At 37.4% G+C, this 19,477-nt stretch overlaps 1 protein-coding gene across 9 annotated transcripts in view; it reads right to left on the bottom strand.

The window, feature by feature from the left end:
- synrg (synergin, gamma) overlaps positions 1–19,477 on the bottom strand; it is a 120,182-nt gene that overhangs the window by 37,996 nt on the left and 62,709 nt on the right. For all 9 annotated transcript variants that reach the window (XM_043718373.1, XM_043718375.1, XM_043718376.1 and 6 more), the window contains 4 exons: positions 8,067–8,690; positions 5,994–6,154; positions 4,486–4,539; positions 398–494 (listed from right to left, as the gene is read on the bottom strand). In XM_043718373.1, the coding sequence (XP_043574308.1) occupies positions 398–494; positions 4,486–4,539; positions 5,994–6,154; positions 8,067–8,690 (936 nt within the window). The remainder of the gene's footprint in view (positions 1–397; positions 495–4,485; positions 4,540–5,993; positions 6,155–8,066; positions 8,691–19,477) is intronic.

Here is a 19,477-nt window from a genome sequence, read left to right as displayed (position 1 = left end):
TTTGCTGAACTCCGTTTTACAGTAAATATTCATAATAGCCTGAGGGGCCAGTCATTTGCTCACTCCCTGACTGTGAACTACTGAACATAATCTAAAATGCATAAATTTGGAGAAGGAATAAAAGGGGCAAAATAAAAAGAGGATGTTAAATTTTTAAGCACCTAATTAATGTTACTTTGTTTCAATACAGAAATATGACTGACATCAGCTTTCATGGAGGGAGGATATCTGGTCGGCATGGACGATTTGAATGAAGGGTCTGTTTCCATGCTGTACATCTCTATGAACTCTGACTAAATGGTCCAGGGGAGTTATTCATGCAACCCTGCTGCAATACCAGAAACCGTGTGGCAAAGAAAACGATATTAATTAACAACAACTGCTGCTTTCTCCATACCCAAGAGATATTCCATGCCTTGTGTTGACTGGATAACTTCATTACACACGGTTGAACTGCTGATTCCATTCAAGGTATCACTAGCCTTCCTCATGACCTAAAAAAAAGACATTTACAGTACCCTATAAGATATTGTTAATGAAAACAAAGACTGGAGAAACTAAACAAAGCAATTAACAAAGTATACTCATCAACAGACAACTAAACAAAATCAAATATTTAAACTTTTAGAGTTATCTGTAGTTTTACAAACTATGGTAGTCTGTTTGGCATACTTGAAGCTTCTGCTAGAGCAAGAGTTTACAGTCCTAGTGAAACATTCAACAAGAGCTTGCATTTATATAGCATCTTTAATGTAGGAAAATATCCCAAAGTGTTTCACAGAAGCACAAACAGATAAAAATTAATGCTGACCCATGAATGAACAAGTGATTCAAAGATCAGGAAATCAGCAGGTTTTAAAGAACAAAGAGGAGACAATGGTAAAGTGGACTGGCTTAAGATGGAATTCCTAATCTTAGACCCAAGATGGCAGAAAGCATGGTCATCATAGAGGGTTGTAGGGAATAGGGAATATAGAGTGCTTGGAAGGTTGAAGACGGAGGTTCACAGAAATGGAAAAGTAAGGCCTTGCTGGGATTTAATCACAAAGACGAGTTCCTAAAAACTCAAGTGTTACTGGACTAAGAACCAATGCAGATCATGGGTGATATAAGTGAGTGGGATCCTAACAGAGATTTTAGATCAAGTTTATCAAGAAAATGAGGCAGGGCTTTATAATATCAGAATAGCTAAATGCAGTGGCAACAAAAACATGGATGGGGGTTTCAGCCTCAGATGGCATGAGACAGGGCCAGGGCCAGGGCCAGATTATGGAGCTATAAGTAAGTAGTATTTTTAAGAGAGAGATTATGGGATGGAAAGCTCAAGGTCAAATAAGACAGATTTTGCAACTAGCCTGATTCAATCTGAGACCCTGATTCAATCTGAGACAGTGATCAGAAAGGTATAAGGAATCAGTGGCTAGATGTGATTTCTAGTGGAGAGTCAAAGATAACAGTTTTGCCTTTTATGCAGTCCTTAATAACTCCCTCTCTTCAAAGAGTGAGAAAAGATTTTTCTATGGCTACCAGCTATCCCGGTTGTCTTGCTTAATGACATGTTGTCTATTTTGGTAGCAGCTTTGTGTGCCTTAAACTGAGCTCAATATCTGTTCTTGTTTTCCTGTCAATTGTTTTCTTCAAGCCTGAAAGCACTTTTGTTTATGTCTGATTTGTTGCTGACATGATATGTTAGTCAATTTGACTTGTTTTCACCATGAGCCCTTCTTCAAATTCTAGTGATATACATGGCTTCTTTTTGCATTAAAAGCATATCAGCATGCTTAACAAAGTGGATTTTGCATGATTTACATGTCTTGTTCACTCAATATCAATCAGCTGCTGTACATTTTCTCACCCCAGCCCCGCCACGGATTTTATATAACAGGCAGGTGTCAAACTCAAGATTTGAAACTACAACTCTTCATAAAACTGATGCATCTTTTATGGTGAAAGCCTAGTTTTAAAAATTATGGAAACCAATTAATTTAAAATAATGAACAACTTTTAGTAAGGATACAAGTACAGACTTCATTCAACCTGAGGGGATCAAGAAGATAACTCAACAGTAAACAAAGGAGTTAAATTAGTCCCCTTAGTTATTTTGATTTCCCATTGATTCAGTACTATATTGTTAGAGCACATTTTGCCTTGGATTAAGTGGTCATTCAGCTTGCTGAGACTGTATGCAAATTGATTGCTATATTGACTTCTGAAGCAACATTTCAATGTGATAAATTGATTGTAAAGCATTTTAGGTTGTTTTGAGGATATGACAAACACCATACAAGCGCATGGCTTTTTCAACTGAGAAATAAAAAAAATCAATTTCACATTAATATCACAAAGTTACAAGTCAATCCAAAAATCATACAACCAAACTTTCAATAAAAGAAACATTTATTTTAGTAAGCTGGATGTCCTTGTTTTTTGGATAGCTAGTTTGTCGATTCTTCAGAATCATATTAGGTGTCTGATATCAGACATCGAGCATGATGCTCAAGAATCCACAAACCAAGCTATCCAAAACAAAATCCACCACACAGCTTGAATTTCTATTTATAAATGAAAATACTGCAGATACTAAGATCTGAAATGAAAACTAAAAAGGCTGCAAATACTCAGCAAGTCACACAACGTGTGTGGAGGCAGAAACACAATTAATGCTTCCGATTGATGCCCTTTCATCAGTTCTGACAAACAGAAGATCGGGTATTACGTGCCCCCATAGGTTGAGCTTTGGACTGGGGAGCATGTAATATATGGAGAGTGGCTAGCCAACTGAGCTCACCCCATAATACTGAAGATGGGAACCGGCCAACATCAGCAGCTTGTCCACCATATGTAAATAAATAGTTAGAAATAAGCTCACATTATACTACCCACACCACAATACTGCTAGCATGAGCCGTTAGTTGGGAATGGGTCTCACAATGCTTAAGTACTTAAAATGGTGGGAAGGAAGAGGTGGCTTTATCATTGGAGGGTGTCCCTTGCTGATGTCAACCTCCTAATTCCTTCTCACCTCGATTTTAAAGAACAGATATCTCCTCATCCTCCTCCCAGAGTTACCAAAAATTCCCAGTCCAAAGCTCTTGGATTTGCCACTCGCTTATGTGGGGCCTGCAGGATCCACTGTGGAGCAAACCCAATTGGGAGGCAGCTCCCGAGGGAGAGACCTTCTGCCAGTGTGTTTGTTCAGCCAAACTGCAGCACCTTTTGGGCTGTGGAGTGGCCTTCTTACTCGCCAGTGGCTGGCCTCACTTTTCCTTCTGCTACTGTCACTGTCCATCTCCCATTATCACAAAGTTTCTGCTCAATAAGTAACTCTCATTCTCCCAAGATGCTGTCTGATATCCTAAATATTTCAGCATTTTCTGTTTTTATTGTAGATATCATGGGGTGCATGTTGTTTCCCTCAAAAGAAACATCTCTTATTTTAGTTCAGCAAGTTTAGGTGATGGTTGCAATAAAGATTTACACCGTGTATGTATGCCTGGTGCTCAGCCAGATAAAACTAAGTAAACCTGATGAGCATTAGTAAGCTTCTTGTTGCGTGTTCCATGATGACCCTTCACCATGAACTTGCAGCCTCATTTGAGCAGCCTGGGAAGAATCCCAACACTCTTTTTCAACACACCATGCTGGATAGGCTGGTTAATCATCAACAGTGCTCTGGTGTACTACAGATGAACATTCCTGAGGCATCAAATTATCAGGCTTGCTGCAGTGTTCTGCCTTCACAGTTATGTTACTTTGGAGACACCACAAACCCAAAGAGAGGTTTTAAAAAAAAAATCAAGTGTTAGAAACAATATATGAAGTGATACCCATTTTACATACTAAGTTGTATTCACCATGCTCAAGACTCAACTGTGGAAACAAAACATCAGATACAATTAATTACTGTCTCTTATGGACAAGAAACTAGAGTAATATTGGCAGCATTCCAATAAACAACTTCCATAGCAAATGATGAATTGTTTAGCACTGCATATTATCACAATTAATATAACTAGCTGCAGTCACAAAGCAAATGCTTGTTGAATATTTCAAAAGGTTAAAGTAAAGTTGCCATAGTTGCAGAGGGCTATAGCACTGCTCTCTCATTAGAAGATGATGACTGGTGGTTGATTAATCTGAGGGTCGTCATGCCTCAGGCAAAGGGTGTGATTGAGAAGGCTGGATCTTCATGGTAACCTCAGCCAGTGAGGGAATTGAACCTGCACTGCTGGTTCACCGTGCAGGGATCTCATGAAAATATATGAAGTCAACCCTTGCACTTGAGAGTTTAGAGTTGTACAGTTGCTTTGGCATTGTTATGAACTGATCCAAAAAGTGAATATGCAAATGCATCCCTAGCTAACTAACAGCAAATTCAGACTAAGGTCGAGCAAGACAATGCTCACATACTTCTACGCATGGCATACAATTTTGCTGTGACATACAATTGCAGAGCAGTGCTAGATAAAATGTTGAAAGCTTCACCTGTAATGCACTTTCTAAACATCTTTGCCATTCATAAGCATAGCGCTCATTCTCCTGAAATAGAGACATAAAAAGTGATTTACTGAGCATTATTTTACATTAACTCCTTCTGTAATTATCATATTAAAATAGATGCAACTTTGGTCAATATGAAATATGATTCAAGTATCTTCTACAGAAGTCAGAATAAAATTTAGAAATTTTGTATGAAATATACATTATCAAGTTCCCAGGTCAAGAACTAACAAAACCATCATACATATGGCTGGTAACAGAACTAATCATCACAAAGTTAAAAATCACACAACACCAGGTTATAGTCCAACAGGTTTAACTGGAAGCACTAGCTTTTGGAGCGCCGAAAACTAGTGCTTCCAATTAAACCTGTTAGACTATAATCTGGTGTTGTGCGATTTTTAACTTTGTACATCTCAGTCCAACACTGGCATCTCCAAATCATAATCACCACAAGGTAGTCAAGAAAGTTCATAAATAAAATTAAAAGTCTGCAACAAAATATCCCCACAACACAGCGCACACACAATGATTTAGAGCTATATCTTTATTCCTTCACTATCATTGAGTCAAAATCCTGGAACTCCTTTTCTAATAATTATATTCCCTACAATGTGGAAACAGGCCCTTCGGCTCAATCAGTCCACACCGACCCTCCGAAGAGTAACCCACCTAGACTCATTTCGCTTTGACTAATGCAGCTAACACTATGGGTAATTTAGCATGGCCAATTCACCTGACCTGCACATCTTTGGACTGTGGGAGGAAACCGGAGCACCCGGAGTAAACCCACACAGACACGGGGAGAATGTGCAAACTCCACACAGACAGTCATCCGAGGCTGGGATCGAACCTGGGACCCTGGTGCTGTGAGGCTGCAGTGATAACCACTGAGCCACCATGCCGCCCCAATGCTGCAGGTGTCTCTACACCACAAAGACTGAAACGGATCACAAGGATGGCATACCGCCATCTTCCCTAAGGCAATTAGGGATGGATAATAAATGCTGGCCTAGCTAATGACACCCATGAATTAGTTAAAAAATACCTACTTCAAACTTCAGATCTGGGAAAAAACTGTCAAAGCATTCGAACATTCCAGGTAAACTCTTAAGAAATTTAGCTTGCAACACTTTTTCCATAGGCTGTGAAACTGTGCTAGACAAAATGTTATTGAGCAAACAAAACGCATCTTTATTTTGAAAGATGAATACAATTTGCTCGTAAATTGGGGTCTAATACCCTCTTAATTTGCATGTAAATTAATTTCACCTTTCTTGGCACAAAACTCAGAACATCCCTTCCCACTAAGTTGCTCCAGTTCTTTATTTGTATATAACTTTCCCTACAGAACAAAATCTGGAATCAGGCACAGAGATTCTGAAGTAGAAACTGAGAATAATCATCTTTTTTTTCCCCAGTGTCAAGGGGAAATTCCAAACATCTTCCAGCTCTTGCCTTAAATCTGCAACTGTGTTTGAAACAACTTTTACCTCCACTTCTCCAGTTAGGTCCTTATACTTGTCCCTGATAACAGGCAGTGGTGCTGGCTTTTCATTTAGAGTATTTGATCGGTCTCTGAAAGGCTGCTCTGAAGCTGGTGGAGCATGGGTTACTTCTTTATCCCCAAGACTTAGACTCCTTTTATGAGATCCTGCAAGCGTGGGGTTAAAATCCAGTGTTAAATAATTCACTCAATTTCAAACAAATAGAAACTCAGAATATGTTTTGCCAATATATCACAAAAGTTTCATCATGGAAAAGACCACTTCTCACAATAGAAGGTTCAATCACTAATTCATTACAAAATCCTCCCTCCTCAGAAATAAAGGTTTGTTACCGTCCAGTAGGTCTGGCAGGGATGATGATGGCTACCTGAAAGGATAACTGGGGTAGGAAAGGGGGTCTTGTGATACATGGTAGTGTCCCAACCTCTGAACCAGAAAACCCAGGTTCAAGTCCCACCTGCTCCAGAGTTGCGTAACAGACTGGATAGGTTGATTGCCAAATATGAAAAACAGGAGCAAGAAGAAAATAATTGGGTAAGAACTGGATCTAGACATACGTTACAGCTTTGTCACTTGTAATTTGAAATAAAACTCAGAACTTTTGTGGTGCAGCAGTGTTTCTACATTTGAGGCAGACAGTCTGCGTTCAAGTCCCACCTTCTTCAGAACTGCATAATAACATCTCTGAACATGCTGATTTGAAATGTCCAAAACAAATCTCTGATTAGAAAACTAAGTCTAGACTCGAACCAACCTTTCAACATCTGATTTAACAAGGTTCAGCATTTTGTGGCATTTTAATAATTTAGCACTAATGCTTACATCATTACAATTAAGCAATATGGAATTTAAAAACATACCAGTTAATTTGAGATTATAACATTGCAACTGCTGCATTGCACAGTAGATTGAAATTTTCCTGAGATTTCAGCCACTATTTGACTATTTATCTTTTCCTAAAGCATTAATATTTTGCACTGACTAACCTATGTACTAAGCTGTGTCAAAAATATGAAGAGCAGGCTTTCTCCTGAGAGAAGGTTTAGGAGATAAAAGCATTTTACTGGAGGGATTTTGTTTAATTGAAAAATTTAATAATTGTCATTGGAAATTATATTTTAAAAATGTTGGATTTCAATAGCTTGGTGAGATTTGTGATGAACAGAGAGTGTGCTTTAGCTACAACACAAGATGGAAAGATTTAACTGTCATACACAGATCAAAGACTCTTCGGTTTTCAGCTCAAGCATTAATACTTGCAATCTTACTTGAATATTAAATGGGGCTTCCAATCCCACATATAGGGATTGAATCCCACATAGTGGTATGTAAAATAATCAGATCTGCCATGATGTTATTGAATTGTAGAGCCGGCTTGCGGGGCCGAGACACCCACTTCTGCTCCTTACTCATATATTTTTAGATTAGATTAGATTACTTACAGTGTCGAAACAGGCCCTTCGGCCCAACAAGTCCACACTGACACACCGAAGCGCAACCCACCAATACCCCTACATTTACCCCTTTAACCTAACACTACGGGCAATTTAGCATGGCCAATTCACCTGACCCGCACACCTTTGAGACTGTGGGAGGAAACCGGAGCACCCGGAGGAAACCCACGCAGACACGGGGAGAATGTGCAAACTCCACACAGTCAGTCACCTGAGTCGGGAATTGAACCCGGGTCTCTGGCGCTGTGAGGCAGCAGTGCTAACCACTGTGCCACCGTGCCGCCCATAATATTGCCAATCAACAATCCCTCTTTTGTGTACTTCAACTCATCAAAAACCCTGTTGGTCATTTTGGATACCATGTCCAAGTTGTGCTGATTCCACATCCATGTCCTCACTGACTTACATTTTCTTCTCAATTTGCTCTTAGTAAATAAAATTATTTTGGTTTTGGTTATTATAAACACAACTATTTTCACTATAACGCCCAAGATCTAATTTGCTTCCAGCAGCAACGTCTCGTTGCAAAAGCCAACTTTGAGGTTAAGTAACCATAAGTAGCTTTATTACATTTAATATTGGGGTACATACTGTCCATACATACCTTGCACTGAAAGATCAAAGGTTTCCATCTCACTCTTGATCATCTCCTCACTGGATTTCACCTTGCCCTGGGAACTAGCCACAAGAAAATCAAATTTACTAATTTTGGGCTTTTCACTTTGGAATTCTCCAAATTCATCAAAAGCTTCAATTTTTGTCCCGTCAGAGGATACCCCATTTGTGACTGAAACTGCAGCTTTTTGCTCAGGTTCATCCAGGTTTGATTCATTAGGCTTAGCTATCTGTCCCTCTCTGGATGAAGTAACTGCAAAGTCTCCCAAATCGCTGCCACCTCCTTTTTTCTCTTTAGTCTGTTCTGCAGATTCTTTGAGGTCTCCAAAAGCATCAAAGTTGTACTGTGAACTTGTATCATCAACTGAGAATGTTGTTACCGTGGAGACAGTTGTCATAGTGATGTTCTCGGAGCTGCCAAAAGAGGTCTCTTTCTTCTGAAGCATTGAAGTAGAGGATAAGGAGCTGCCTTCTGTGTTGAGGAAGAACGGCGGCTGCTTCTTCATCTGGGTGCCAAAATCATCTTTCTCAGACCAATCGTAACTCGTTAAACTGCTCACTGCAGAACCGTTACTGAAGTTACCAAAGGGGTCAAATTTAAAGTCATCCATATCTGAAAGAAACAGTGAATTAGGATCATTGACTTTGAACATTGAACTTTAAAGTAAGGCTTTAATTTAAAAGTGACATTTAAAGTAATTAACTGTACAGAAAAATAAACTACAAAACTATAACTAATCAGTGGCTGCACACTCTTATTGATTATTTGCATTCAACAGATTAATTCATTTCAGACAGCACACAAAGCCACTAGCATAATCTTTTACGGTTTCGGAAACACAGCAGATATACGCACCAAGAAATTAAAATAATATGTCAAAACCAATTAGGATGTGTGTTATGGCTGAGGCACAGTTTCAACTTTTAGTTTTCAGCTAATCTAGCAGGCAAATCCTTTTGCGTTAGACTGATTTGTCTTATTCTGATAAACGCCACTTCTCTTTTACATTACAGTGTAGGCCTGGAGCAACTCATGTTAAAGATTGTGGTGTTCCAAACTGATATAAAAATGGATCTGGCAGTCAACTTTAGTTCGTAAAGCTGAAGAATGCCACTAGTCATAGCCAAAAACTATTGCCTCTACCTACACAACCATTGCTCTCATAACAAGACAGGCATGACCTGTTAACTTTTAGGTGTACTGACATACCTTAGACCATGATAGTATGAAACAAAAACGCACCAAGTATAGGATTGACAACATATTCCACTTTGTCAAGTTGAGAAGGAATTTAGTTTTCTAAATGGTCAAATTTCTGACAATTTTAAACAGCATTTAGTCAGTAGCAAAGGATCATAACTAGCTAGATGTCACAGAACAGTGGAGCTCATGAATTCTTTAGCACAGAACAGCAAGTGATATCTACAGAATTAATTTCTGATCTAGACTCGGCTGATGATAAAGGTAAAAATCAGTAGCTCCGCTCAGAAAGGAACTATCCATCTTCCCATCTCCAGTCAGTCAGTCAGTCAGCTGGGGTGTAAGTAAAACAGGTCTTTAAGCTGACCATTTGATAAATTTCCTTTTTTCCCCACAGTTTTGTTGCTTAAGATCTTCAATGTGATGTCCAGACTCATATCAAAGGACATCACTGCAATCTTTTTTTTTTAAAATGGCTAATTATTCAATTTCTTACATGTCAGATGTGATTTTTTTGTCATCTTTGATGATACTCAGATTAGCCTGAAACCAACTGCAACATGCTGCCAAAGAACAGCCTGATGAGATCGGAACTGAAATGTGCGGCAAATGATTGCCAACAGTGATGGTCAAAATAAAGCACGAACAGCTGCTGTGAAACCAAAATTACAACTCCATTGGTAAACAGAGACCATGACTGTTAACAAATCAAAATTATGCTGTTTTGAATACTATAGCTGAAAATATATTTTGTTTAATTACGTTGTAGAACCCTCCCACTGTCAACATTGAAAATGAGCACTTATCTTAAGATGCATTAGTAATTATCGCATTCAATTAAGAGGAAAAAAAAATTCAAGTACCAAAAAGCTGTATACAATACTTCAAAGGTAAGCATAGGCTGGACTCAGTATCTGCAGGGCTTACTTTCCCCCAGTGGATTCAGGTATGACCAATATTATTCCTGAGTTTAAATTTGTTCTTCTGATTTTTATTGTCTTAACATCCTCAATTTTATCAATTTTTTAAAAAATGTTCCTCTCTGCACAAACATTTCAAGTAATCATAACGAAATAGCTGGGTGCACTTTTGAATAAAACAATAATATGGCTTGCTTCATATGTTTAAACAGGCACGCTTCTGTACAGAGCATCAAATTTTGGCAGAATAGCTGACTTATCTAAATCCCTCTGGGTATCAGCTACCAACAATCCACATTATTTCAAGACTGAATGCTTTGAATATAATCGATGTATTGTTTTGATGTTAGATATTAGTAGCTTAGGATTTCTGGACCCGATAGAGCCCCAAATAGACAGAGATAGTTGGATACCTGGTCAGCAGTCGCAGAAGGTGAAATTATTGCACTTGCTGATGTCTGGGTTTCCTTCTTGGTTAGAATTTGGGAATACTCAGTGGAGAACTATATTGATCAATTCAGCAGTGAAACATTTAACAAGGAATTAATAGAAGTATGTCAAGGGAAAGGAAACAGAAAATATTAGTGCTTAATCTTCCACAGGAACAGTTCCAAATGAATCTCAAGGCAACAAAACAACGATGGCCAGATATAACCTTTCTATCAAACTTTCCAAATTGATTACTCTTCAGGATGAAGGAGAAATTGCAACATCAGATGGAAATAACTAGTGAGATACAAAATAAACCTTCCTGATCAGAATTATCTGGTGTACTACCTTGACGAAACTGCAGTTCGAGTATTGTGTTGAGTTTTGGTCTTCTTGCCTAAGGTAGGTTATATGTTTTACAGAGAAACTGGAGTGGAGACTCACCAGATTCACTCACTGATGTGGGACTGAATTGTGAGAAGATATGGAAGAGATGGTGTTCTCTAGAGCTCAGACAAATGGCAGGTTCTGTAATTGAAACTGACAAATTCTTATAGGATACATGCAGAAAAAAGCGTTTCCCCTGGCTTATGCAGGAGCAGGGTTTAGAACCAGAGGGGACAATCTCAGAATTGGGCAAGTCATTTGGGACTCCGATAAAGAGGAATATTTTCATTCAGAGGCTGGGGAATCTTTAGAACTCTCTACCCCAGAGAGCTGTGAAGACTCAGTCATTGAATATGTTCAAGACAGGGATCAATAGAATCCAACATACTAACATCATCAAGTGATATGGGCACAGAGAGAGAATGGCATTGAGGGAGATGTCAGCCATGACCTACAATGGTAGAGCAGGCTCCAGGAGTTGAATGGCCTATTCCTCCCCCTTTGTTCAGTAAGTACAACTCAGCTGCTAATTGTCAAGGATATGTGCAACATGATCTTGAAATCTTTACAGAGTAAATTATCATGTACTGTCCTTGATATTGTGAAAGTCACCTTCACAACCCAATCACTGCCTACACCTCCAATTAGAAACAGGGAGATTACTTTTCAGCCAGGCAGATGGAATGCCTTTATCAAAACTTGATTGTAACTCATCCAGCATGCTAACCCAATCAAGAAAATAATATTTTCTTCATTATACACACAAATTTATGCCACTTAATAATCAAGGGCCAAAAACCAGAAATCCAATAACAACTGTTAAATTTAAAAAAAACTTACAGGAATGCTCTTTCCTGGACTATTAAAATTAGTAAGATGATCTAGTCTCATGGCCCCAGCAATAGAGCTCTGAATTGAATGCTATTATGTGCTCAAAGTAAACCAAGAACACTCAGATTTGCCCTTCTTCTGAGAGACACTTGGCAGCACTTCCTTTCAAGCCTAGTGGAGCGATTAAGACGTCAATGGTAATACAAAATAGCAGGTCATCTTGAAGCATGCATCGAACTAGGAAGGTTGCTGAAAATATCTTAGGATGCCAAGGTTGCCTTGATATTACTCAATGTGTGGTAAAAACATTTAAGATGTTGATAACTGGTCTTCAATGTTGCTAAACTGAATGAGGTAATTTGGAAGGATACGGGAAAATCTTAACTTTTGGTAAGTTGATCATAATTTATTTTCTAAAGTGTGGATTTAACAACGGTCATACAAAATGTTGCAAAACAATGTTTGGCTTTAATAGCCCATCCAGCTGGCAAATTGAATATCATCTAATCTATATTTTCAGTCATGAAACTTTGTCTCATGAGAATGTTAAAAACATGATCATTCAAAAGTCAGGTCACGCTAACATCTAAATAGCGGTCAGCATTTCCAGATGCAATTTCTAATCCATTTATTTTAATTAGATGTATTAATAATATAGACATCTTGCAAATTATCACTTATACTTCCTGCAAATTTGCCCATCATATTTTAGTAAAATTACTGGAATAATATAAGTTATCTGTAAATCACTAAGAAATGCCTGAGATTTGTTAGCAATAAATATTTGATCAAGATGCTTGCCTGTCAATTTTTTTTATTATAATGTTGTTGTAAACTTTTAATGTAGTTATTTTATCTGTGAATACCATATGGCACTATGGATCAACTGGAAAAGCATTTTCAGTTGTTTTTGTCTGTTTGACAGTTCCCATTCACCCCTCAGTGTTTGTACCTGCTTGTGCCATATTTCCAGATAGGCAAACTCTTAGAGCTCCAAGCTCTGCCTCTGCTCCCTTCTACTGTTGCCCATCTTAATTACTCCGTTCCTGCTGCCGCCCTTATGGTGGTTATGTATGTCTACAGCTTTACAAGGGGCCCATTCTCAATGCTCTTCTTAGTTTTATGGCCTAGTCTTACACTCTCTCTATTCTCCATTACAAATTCTGCTCGCTGTATTCTGCCTAGCTTAGTGCCCGAATCTAATCATTTTCTTCAGTTCAAAAGTACACCCTTCAGCAGCAGTCCTCAGCTTTCTACTGCCTTAAAGTTTGGTTATTGCCTTTCCCTCTCTTCCAATTTCATGCTTATGATCAATTCTTCCAATCCTTCCAAACTAGAACAGTCGAAATGAACACTCTTTTAGTAAGTGGCTTTTAGTAAGTGGCTGGGCTAGCCCTTTATCCTATTCTATACTGCACTGCCCCTATATTTTGGCATTGGTCAAAGAACGGCTTCTGAATCAACCCAACTACGGAAAAGCTTTGGAGACTAGTAGGCGCGGTTTTCAGATTGCTCTCCTCCCTCTTGGTTCCAATCCCCAAGCCCCCATTCCAACCCAAACAACATATTCTCTCATACTTGTGCAATACTGCAGTTCTCGAATGGTTTGACCCCCAACTTCCTCCAACATAGACATAGTAACCACTTCCAAAGTGTTATCAACCCTTTTGTCTCATCATCTCACTTTTACAAGAAAACTCTGAATGCCCATGACTTCACCAAAGGAAAGCACATTTGTGTAAGATGTCATAGAATGTCACGAGAAATAAGCAAATGCATTGTCAAAAATGAAGGTTTTAAGGAGACAACTAGCAAGCTGAATCATGAAAAACATTGCTTTATTGATTAACTCAAGTTATGTGTTGAGTGACATGCAATATGTAAGATGGGGAGGCGTTGTCAACGGGGAGACAGAAATCGGAACGAAAGGAGTTCAAAACAGGAAAAGAAAGATGGCAATGACAAAAATCAATGAAAACCAGAGAGATACAGAGGCAAAAGAGAAAAATGGCAAGTCAAGCATAAGGCGAAAACACTAGAGAATGGATCATGAATGCAGGCACGGAGGGAAGATTCTTTCCTTAGGATTTGTCAACAAGCTCTCAATTACGACATTTAAAAGACATTTAGATAAGTATAGTGCATGAATAGGAAAGGTTTGGTGGGATAAGGGCCAGGAGCAGGCAGGTGGGACTAGTTCAGTTTGGGATTACAATTGGAATGAACTGGTTGGACTGAAGGGTCTGTTCTCATGCTATATTACTCTATGATTAACACACCAATAGAGCTAATCATAATGGAACAGTTGTTGAAATAAAACATCAGTGTGGGATATACATTCCAGCACAAACACAGTCTTCCTTATGGAAAAGACAGTGTGCAAGATCTTTTATTAGTTAAAATGTTTTTGCTTTATACAACAAAACAATACAGGTATTTTATCATGAAATTATTATTGTTTAAAATGTGGGTTTGAAATGTCTCAGTGCATCATATGTCCACTCTCATCAAAATCTTTTTGCACCTGCATGACTTTAAATAAATAGGACACGCACTACTTTCTGTGGGCATTTTTAGATCGGGCAAGTCAACATGACATTACACCATCAAATATTCCAAGACCAACGTTTATTAGCAAGATGCCACTTCAAGAAAAAAAGTCAGAAAATACTATATGCAGTACTCATACATTACAGAGAGTTACAGCTATTTAAAATACAGATTAGGATTTACATGCAAATAGAGCAAAATACAGAAAGAAAAGCTTAAGAAAGCAGATTCAAATAGAAAGTTTTTTGAAGAATCGAGCATTTTATACAAGAGAGTGCACATCAATACAAAAAGCAGTAAGATAAATTTGTTAGAATGCAGTTGAATCTTGTTAAAGGTATAACCAAATACTGATTTCAGGTATACATTTTTATACACCAGGCTTTGATCAGAAATTCTACATACATGGTGTAAAGTGGAATTTTATGTTTGCATCGGGTATTCTTTGAATCAACTGTATAGGATTAAGTCATCAGCAAAGCTGATTTGAAACAGAATTTTTGGTTCAACAAAGAAGTTGGACATGAAACCAAGAAATGTGATCAAAATGAATTTAAATCCTGCTTTCAGCACAGTTTAGTTAATTTTATATCTGTGAGGAATAGACCAGTTTAAAATTTTATTTTATTAGTAATTAGTAGATTTTCCTTCTAAAACAAAGTCGCCCTAAAATAGGATTTTTAATTGGAAGAAAACAAATTACTGTCCAGGATTCAATGAATGATTGTCTCGGGATACTATTTCGGTGCTATCATGTCAAACTCTTCGCTATTCATATTGGCATTGTGATTTCTAATGTAAAACACAGCAAGCCCTTGCAATATGAAAACATTAGTTTAAATGTGTTACAAGATGCACCAAATAATTGGTGGTTTTCAAGCTAAAAGCAAGTTGAGACTGAATTGCACACACACACCAACAGGAGGCCAAGAATCAGATTAAAGCAAATTCACCTCAGTTTTGGTCTATAGTATATCTCCAAGTTGTTTGCTTAGAAGTACAAGACTATACACTGAAAATCATATGGGTACACTACATTCAACACCTCATCAAATTAGAGATGCGTCAGAAATGAATATCGAAACTAAAGTAAAGGATGCCATAAATAAATGCAACTATCATAAAATTTACTTTTAGTACCATGAGAGCACCTTCAGATTGGCTCCTCCAAAATGAGGAAAATGTAGTTTAGCCTGCTTACATATTAATCATGTTTGCCAAAATTCCAATCCAGTCAAATGTGAGACCTCGCATATATTGTGTTCATCTCTATTGTAGATACCAAGTCCCATGACTGCTGGCAATTCTCTCTCTCCTGCATTTGCTGCGGTTTTCACTCACACTTCAGCTCATTTTGAAATAATTGAGGGATTCTGCTTGACTGGTCTCAATCTAATCCACCAGGAATGGAATTTTAAATGTTTTTCACATGGTGGGGCTTTTTAATTTTACACCTTATTCACATTTTGTCAATCTTTAGGATCTGAAATATAACTTTTAACTGAAACCAGTAGTCAGATCAAAATCAAATGTTGCTGTCTCAATTCATTCAGGCATTGTGGCTGTGTAAACAAGATTTACATGTAATCAATCCACAACTGAATGTCACATTAATAATCACAGTCAAAGTGGTGTGTAAACTCAAGTACACATAGTAAGTATTGTGGGATTTACTTTCACAATATTTCTTAATGGACTGAAGTAAATGTCATATATCAAGTAGTGCGTGTTCTATTTTTATTATTCTCAAATATATAAACAATGGACTATACAGGGTCCCTTTCTTCTCAGGAATGTTTTGATTTTAAGGCTCATGATATGTGCTTGTGTTATGTCAAAAAAACAGATTCCGTTATTCAAGCAAGCATAAAATAACACAAGTCACTATAACAGGGTTATTAGATCATTCTTGTATGGGAACTGGTTTTCAAAAAGCAGCACCTTTACAAAACTGCAATCTCTGGGTCTACTGGCCCTTTGATTTATAAACTTTTCACTGTTCCAATTAAAAATGTCTTTAAATAAAAGCCCTTAGTATAGTCTGGTAGCTTCACAAATTACAGCATCTGATTTCTCTTCCATTATTAATACAACTGTATGAAAATAAAATACTTTTGCTTGGAATTATTTTACCAGACGTCAGCATGGCTAATGTACCAACCATTCGTTCCCTGATTCAATTGAAGACACTTCAAATGTCATCTACTATTAGTATTTCCTTTAGTTGTACTTTTAAAATGTTACTTGTTGAACCAGATAATCCTCATGTATTAAATATTTTACAATGCACATTATCTCAGTTTTAATGTTGCTATTCACAATAGGTTAGGGGTGATACCGATTTTCACAAGTGGGACCATGATACTGTGGAAAAGGCTCATTCAGCTGCTCAAGCATAATGTGTCTTAAACTTAAAGTGTCTCTTTAAGATAACAAAGGGCAACTCCTGCATCTACTGGATCAGTTAGAGAAGATACACAGGTCAATTAATCATCCAATCAGCTTTCCCTTTGTTTTATTTTTTTTTCTCTTTAAAAGCATAACACCAAAACAAGTCAAAGTTATTTTCTGTTGACATCTCTACATGAGTAAAGTTTCTTCAGTTCTTTTTTTAAAAGCACAATACAGAAATTCACAAACATTTCACCAGACCCTAAAGTATGATGGCAGCATCTCTAAGCTTCCAGAGGTCTCCACTATGAAATAAGCTGAAGACCAGTGAATTCAGTTTTTTGAACAAATAACCATATAGCACACATTTTTAAATTAAAGTGATCATACACATGGTAGATCGATCTTTGGTTTGGAAATGGAGCAATAATCTTATCTTTGATGGAGAAACATACTATTGACTATATCCCACTGACTTAATTCTAAAAAATAAAGACAAGGTTCCTGCTCCATAGTTATGGCCTCTTCACCGTCAAGGAATTTGTAAATTCAATTTTTTTTTTAAGGGATTTTGCACAACATCAAGTAGAGTAAGGTTGCAAGTATTTGAAAAATCATTTCACCATTTCAGCAAGGAAGATACAATACATACGAATGCTTATAAGTCAGTCATTTGTATCATAGAAATTTAAGTTATTCAGTAATTTGTATAAAATAATATAAATAACAAGTTAAATGGAAATTTTAATTAAATATACTGATAAAGTTAATTATGCTAAAAATCCAGTTAAATTAAATGGACTTTATAATCACAACCTCATAAGAGTCACTGTTCCTATGTTGTTGAGTTATTCTTTACTTGTATTTATGAGTTAACTCCTATTTTTTCATGCTTGCAGTTACATTCAAGATATTATACTTTTAATGCAAGACTCTAAGCAAATGTATAATTCTGCCAGACATGATTCCACTGTGCAATACATAAAGGCTTAAAAATCCAAAAAATATGCAAGTCATGAGGTTCCAACAGCAGAAGTTTGGACAGGCTAATTAATACTGCTTTTCAATCATAGTTATCACTTAATTTCCTCTGAAGATCCTATCTTCCAACAGAGACAACCACATCATATCCTACAAATCTTTCCACTAATATCTAGCTGCATCTATATGCTGCCATTTTTAAAAAAGGTGATTCGCACAGAACAAAACTAACACCATCTTTATTCACATATTCCAAATCCCAATGAAATGGTTCAAATTTATGGAAGAAATTTAATACGTGCACAACTAACTGAAAACTCATTTAAATATCTTATGCTTGCAATTCAGAACAGGTTAAGTGCATTATTTTATAATTGATGTTGATTATTACAATTCATTCTGGCAGTGATGCTACTGAAATGGTTCAGAAACTGATGAGGCACACGTGCCTGAGAATGCCATGGTTTAATGCACATTAATTTGTGTGAAAATGAACACTGCTCCAATAGATCAAGGTCAGACCATCAATGCTGGATTATTTTAGAGATGTAACTCTAAAACTGTAAACAGAATAATACAGCTGCTTCCAGAGGGTCCAAAACCTAAATAAAGTGGTGAGTGCGAGAAGGTTTGCTGGCCCTTTCAATACAATGGAAATGACCAAAAATGTTAAGTGGCATCTCTCGGATTGTCTGTAGGCTAACTAAGTTGACTGCCAACCTATTTTTTTTTGTTCAACAACAAAAGTTAAAATTCTCCACCAATAAAGGGCTATTGGTGTTTTGACAATTCATCAGCCATTAGAAAGGCATGGTAACCGGTCACAGTATAAAATGTGCACGTCAATCAGATACAAACACAGTTATAGAAAAATAAGGACTGCAGATGCTGGAGATCAGAGTTGAGAGTGTGTTGCTGGAAAAGCACAGCAGGTTAGGTATTATCTGAGGAATCCTGATGAAGGGCTTATGCCCGAAATGTCAATTCTCCTGCTCCTCTGATGCTGCCTGACCTGCTGTGCTTTTCCAGCAACTCACTCTCAACAAACACTGTTATACTTGACTCTGTTGCCTGCTCAGTCATTCAATACGATCATAGCTGATCCTCCATCTCAATGCCAAACTCCCACTTTCTCTCTTTACCCTGATGCCTTTAATATGTAAAATAATTATTAATCTCTTTCTTGATTATACTCAATGATTGGCCTCCTATGGTCGCAAATTCCATACGTAATTGAATGAATGCCAAATCTAGTCCACTTTGCTGATCACCCACTGAAGTCCTAGAAATGCTGTACAGTAAGATCAATTAAATCAAAAAAACTTCATATGCATTTCTATAAAAATCTGGCCATGACAACTGATAATCATTAGCTGACTGATAAAATCAGTTACTGGGAGAAAATAAAATACTGACACAAGGAATTGCAGCACCATTGGCTATTGAATCTGCAGGTCAACATTGCTCCTCAGTAATTACAAAATCTTCATATTTCTAAAATGCGTCATTTGTTTAAAATAACTTGCCCTCTCTAGTGCCCCATTCTCCATTGAATTCACTATTCATTCCCTATATTTGTCAGACACTCTGCACATCCACATGCCATTCTATCTCAACATCAGAATGTTATCTCACTTGCTTTTACACACAGCACTGAACCAGACTGAATTAGACTAAATCAGAGACCTCAGATACTAATCTGAATTACAA

This window comes from Chiloscyllium plagiosum, chromosome 28 (assembly GCF_004010195.1).
Source record: "Chiloscyllium plagiosum isolate BGI_BamShark_2017 chromosome 28, ASM401019v2, whole genome shotgun sequence".
NCBI classification, from domain to species: Eukaryota; Metazoa; Chordata; class Chondrichthyes; order Orectolobiformes; family Hemiscylliidae; genus Chiloscyllium; species Chiloscyllium plagiosum.
Note: the sequence above shows the minus strand (reverse complement) of the source record. Positions and strands in the feature narration are given on the sequence as shown.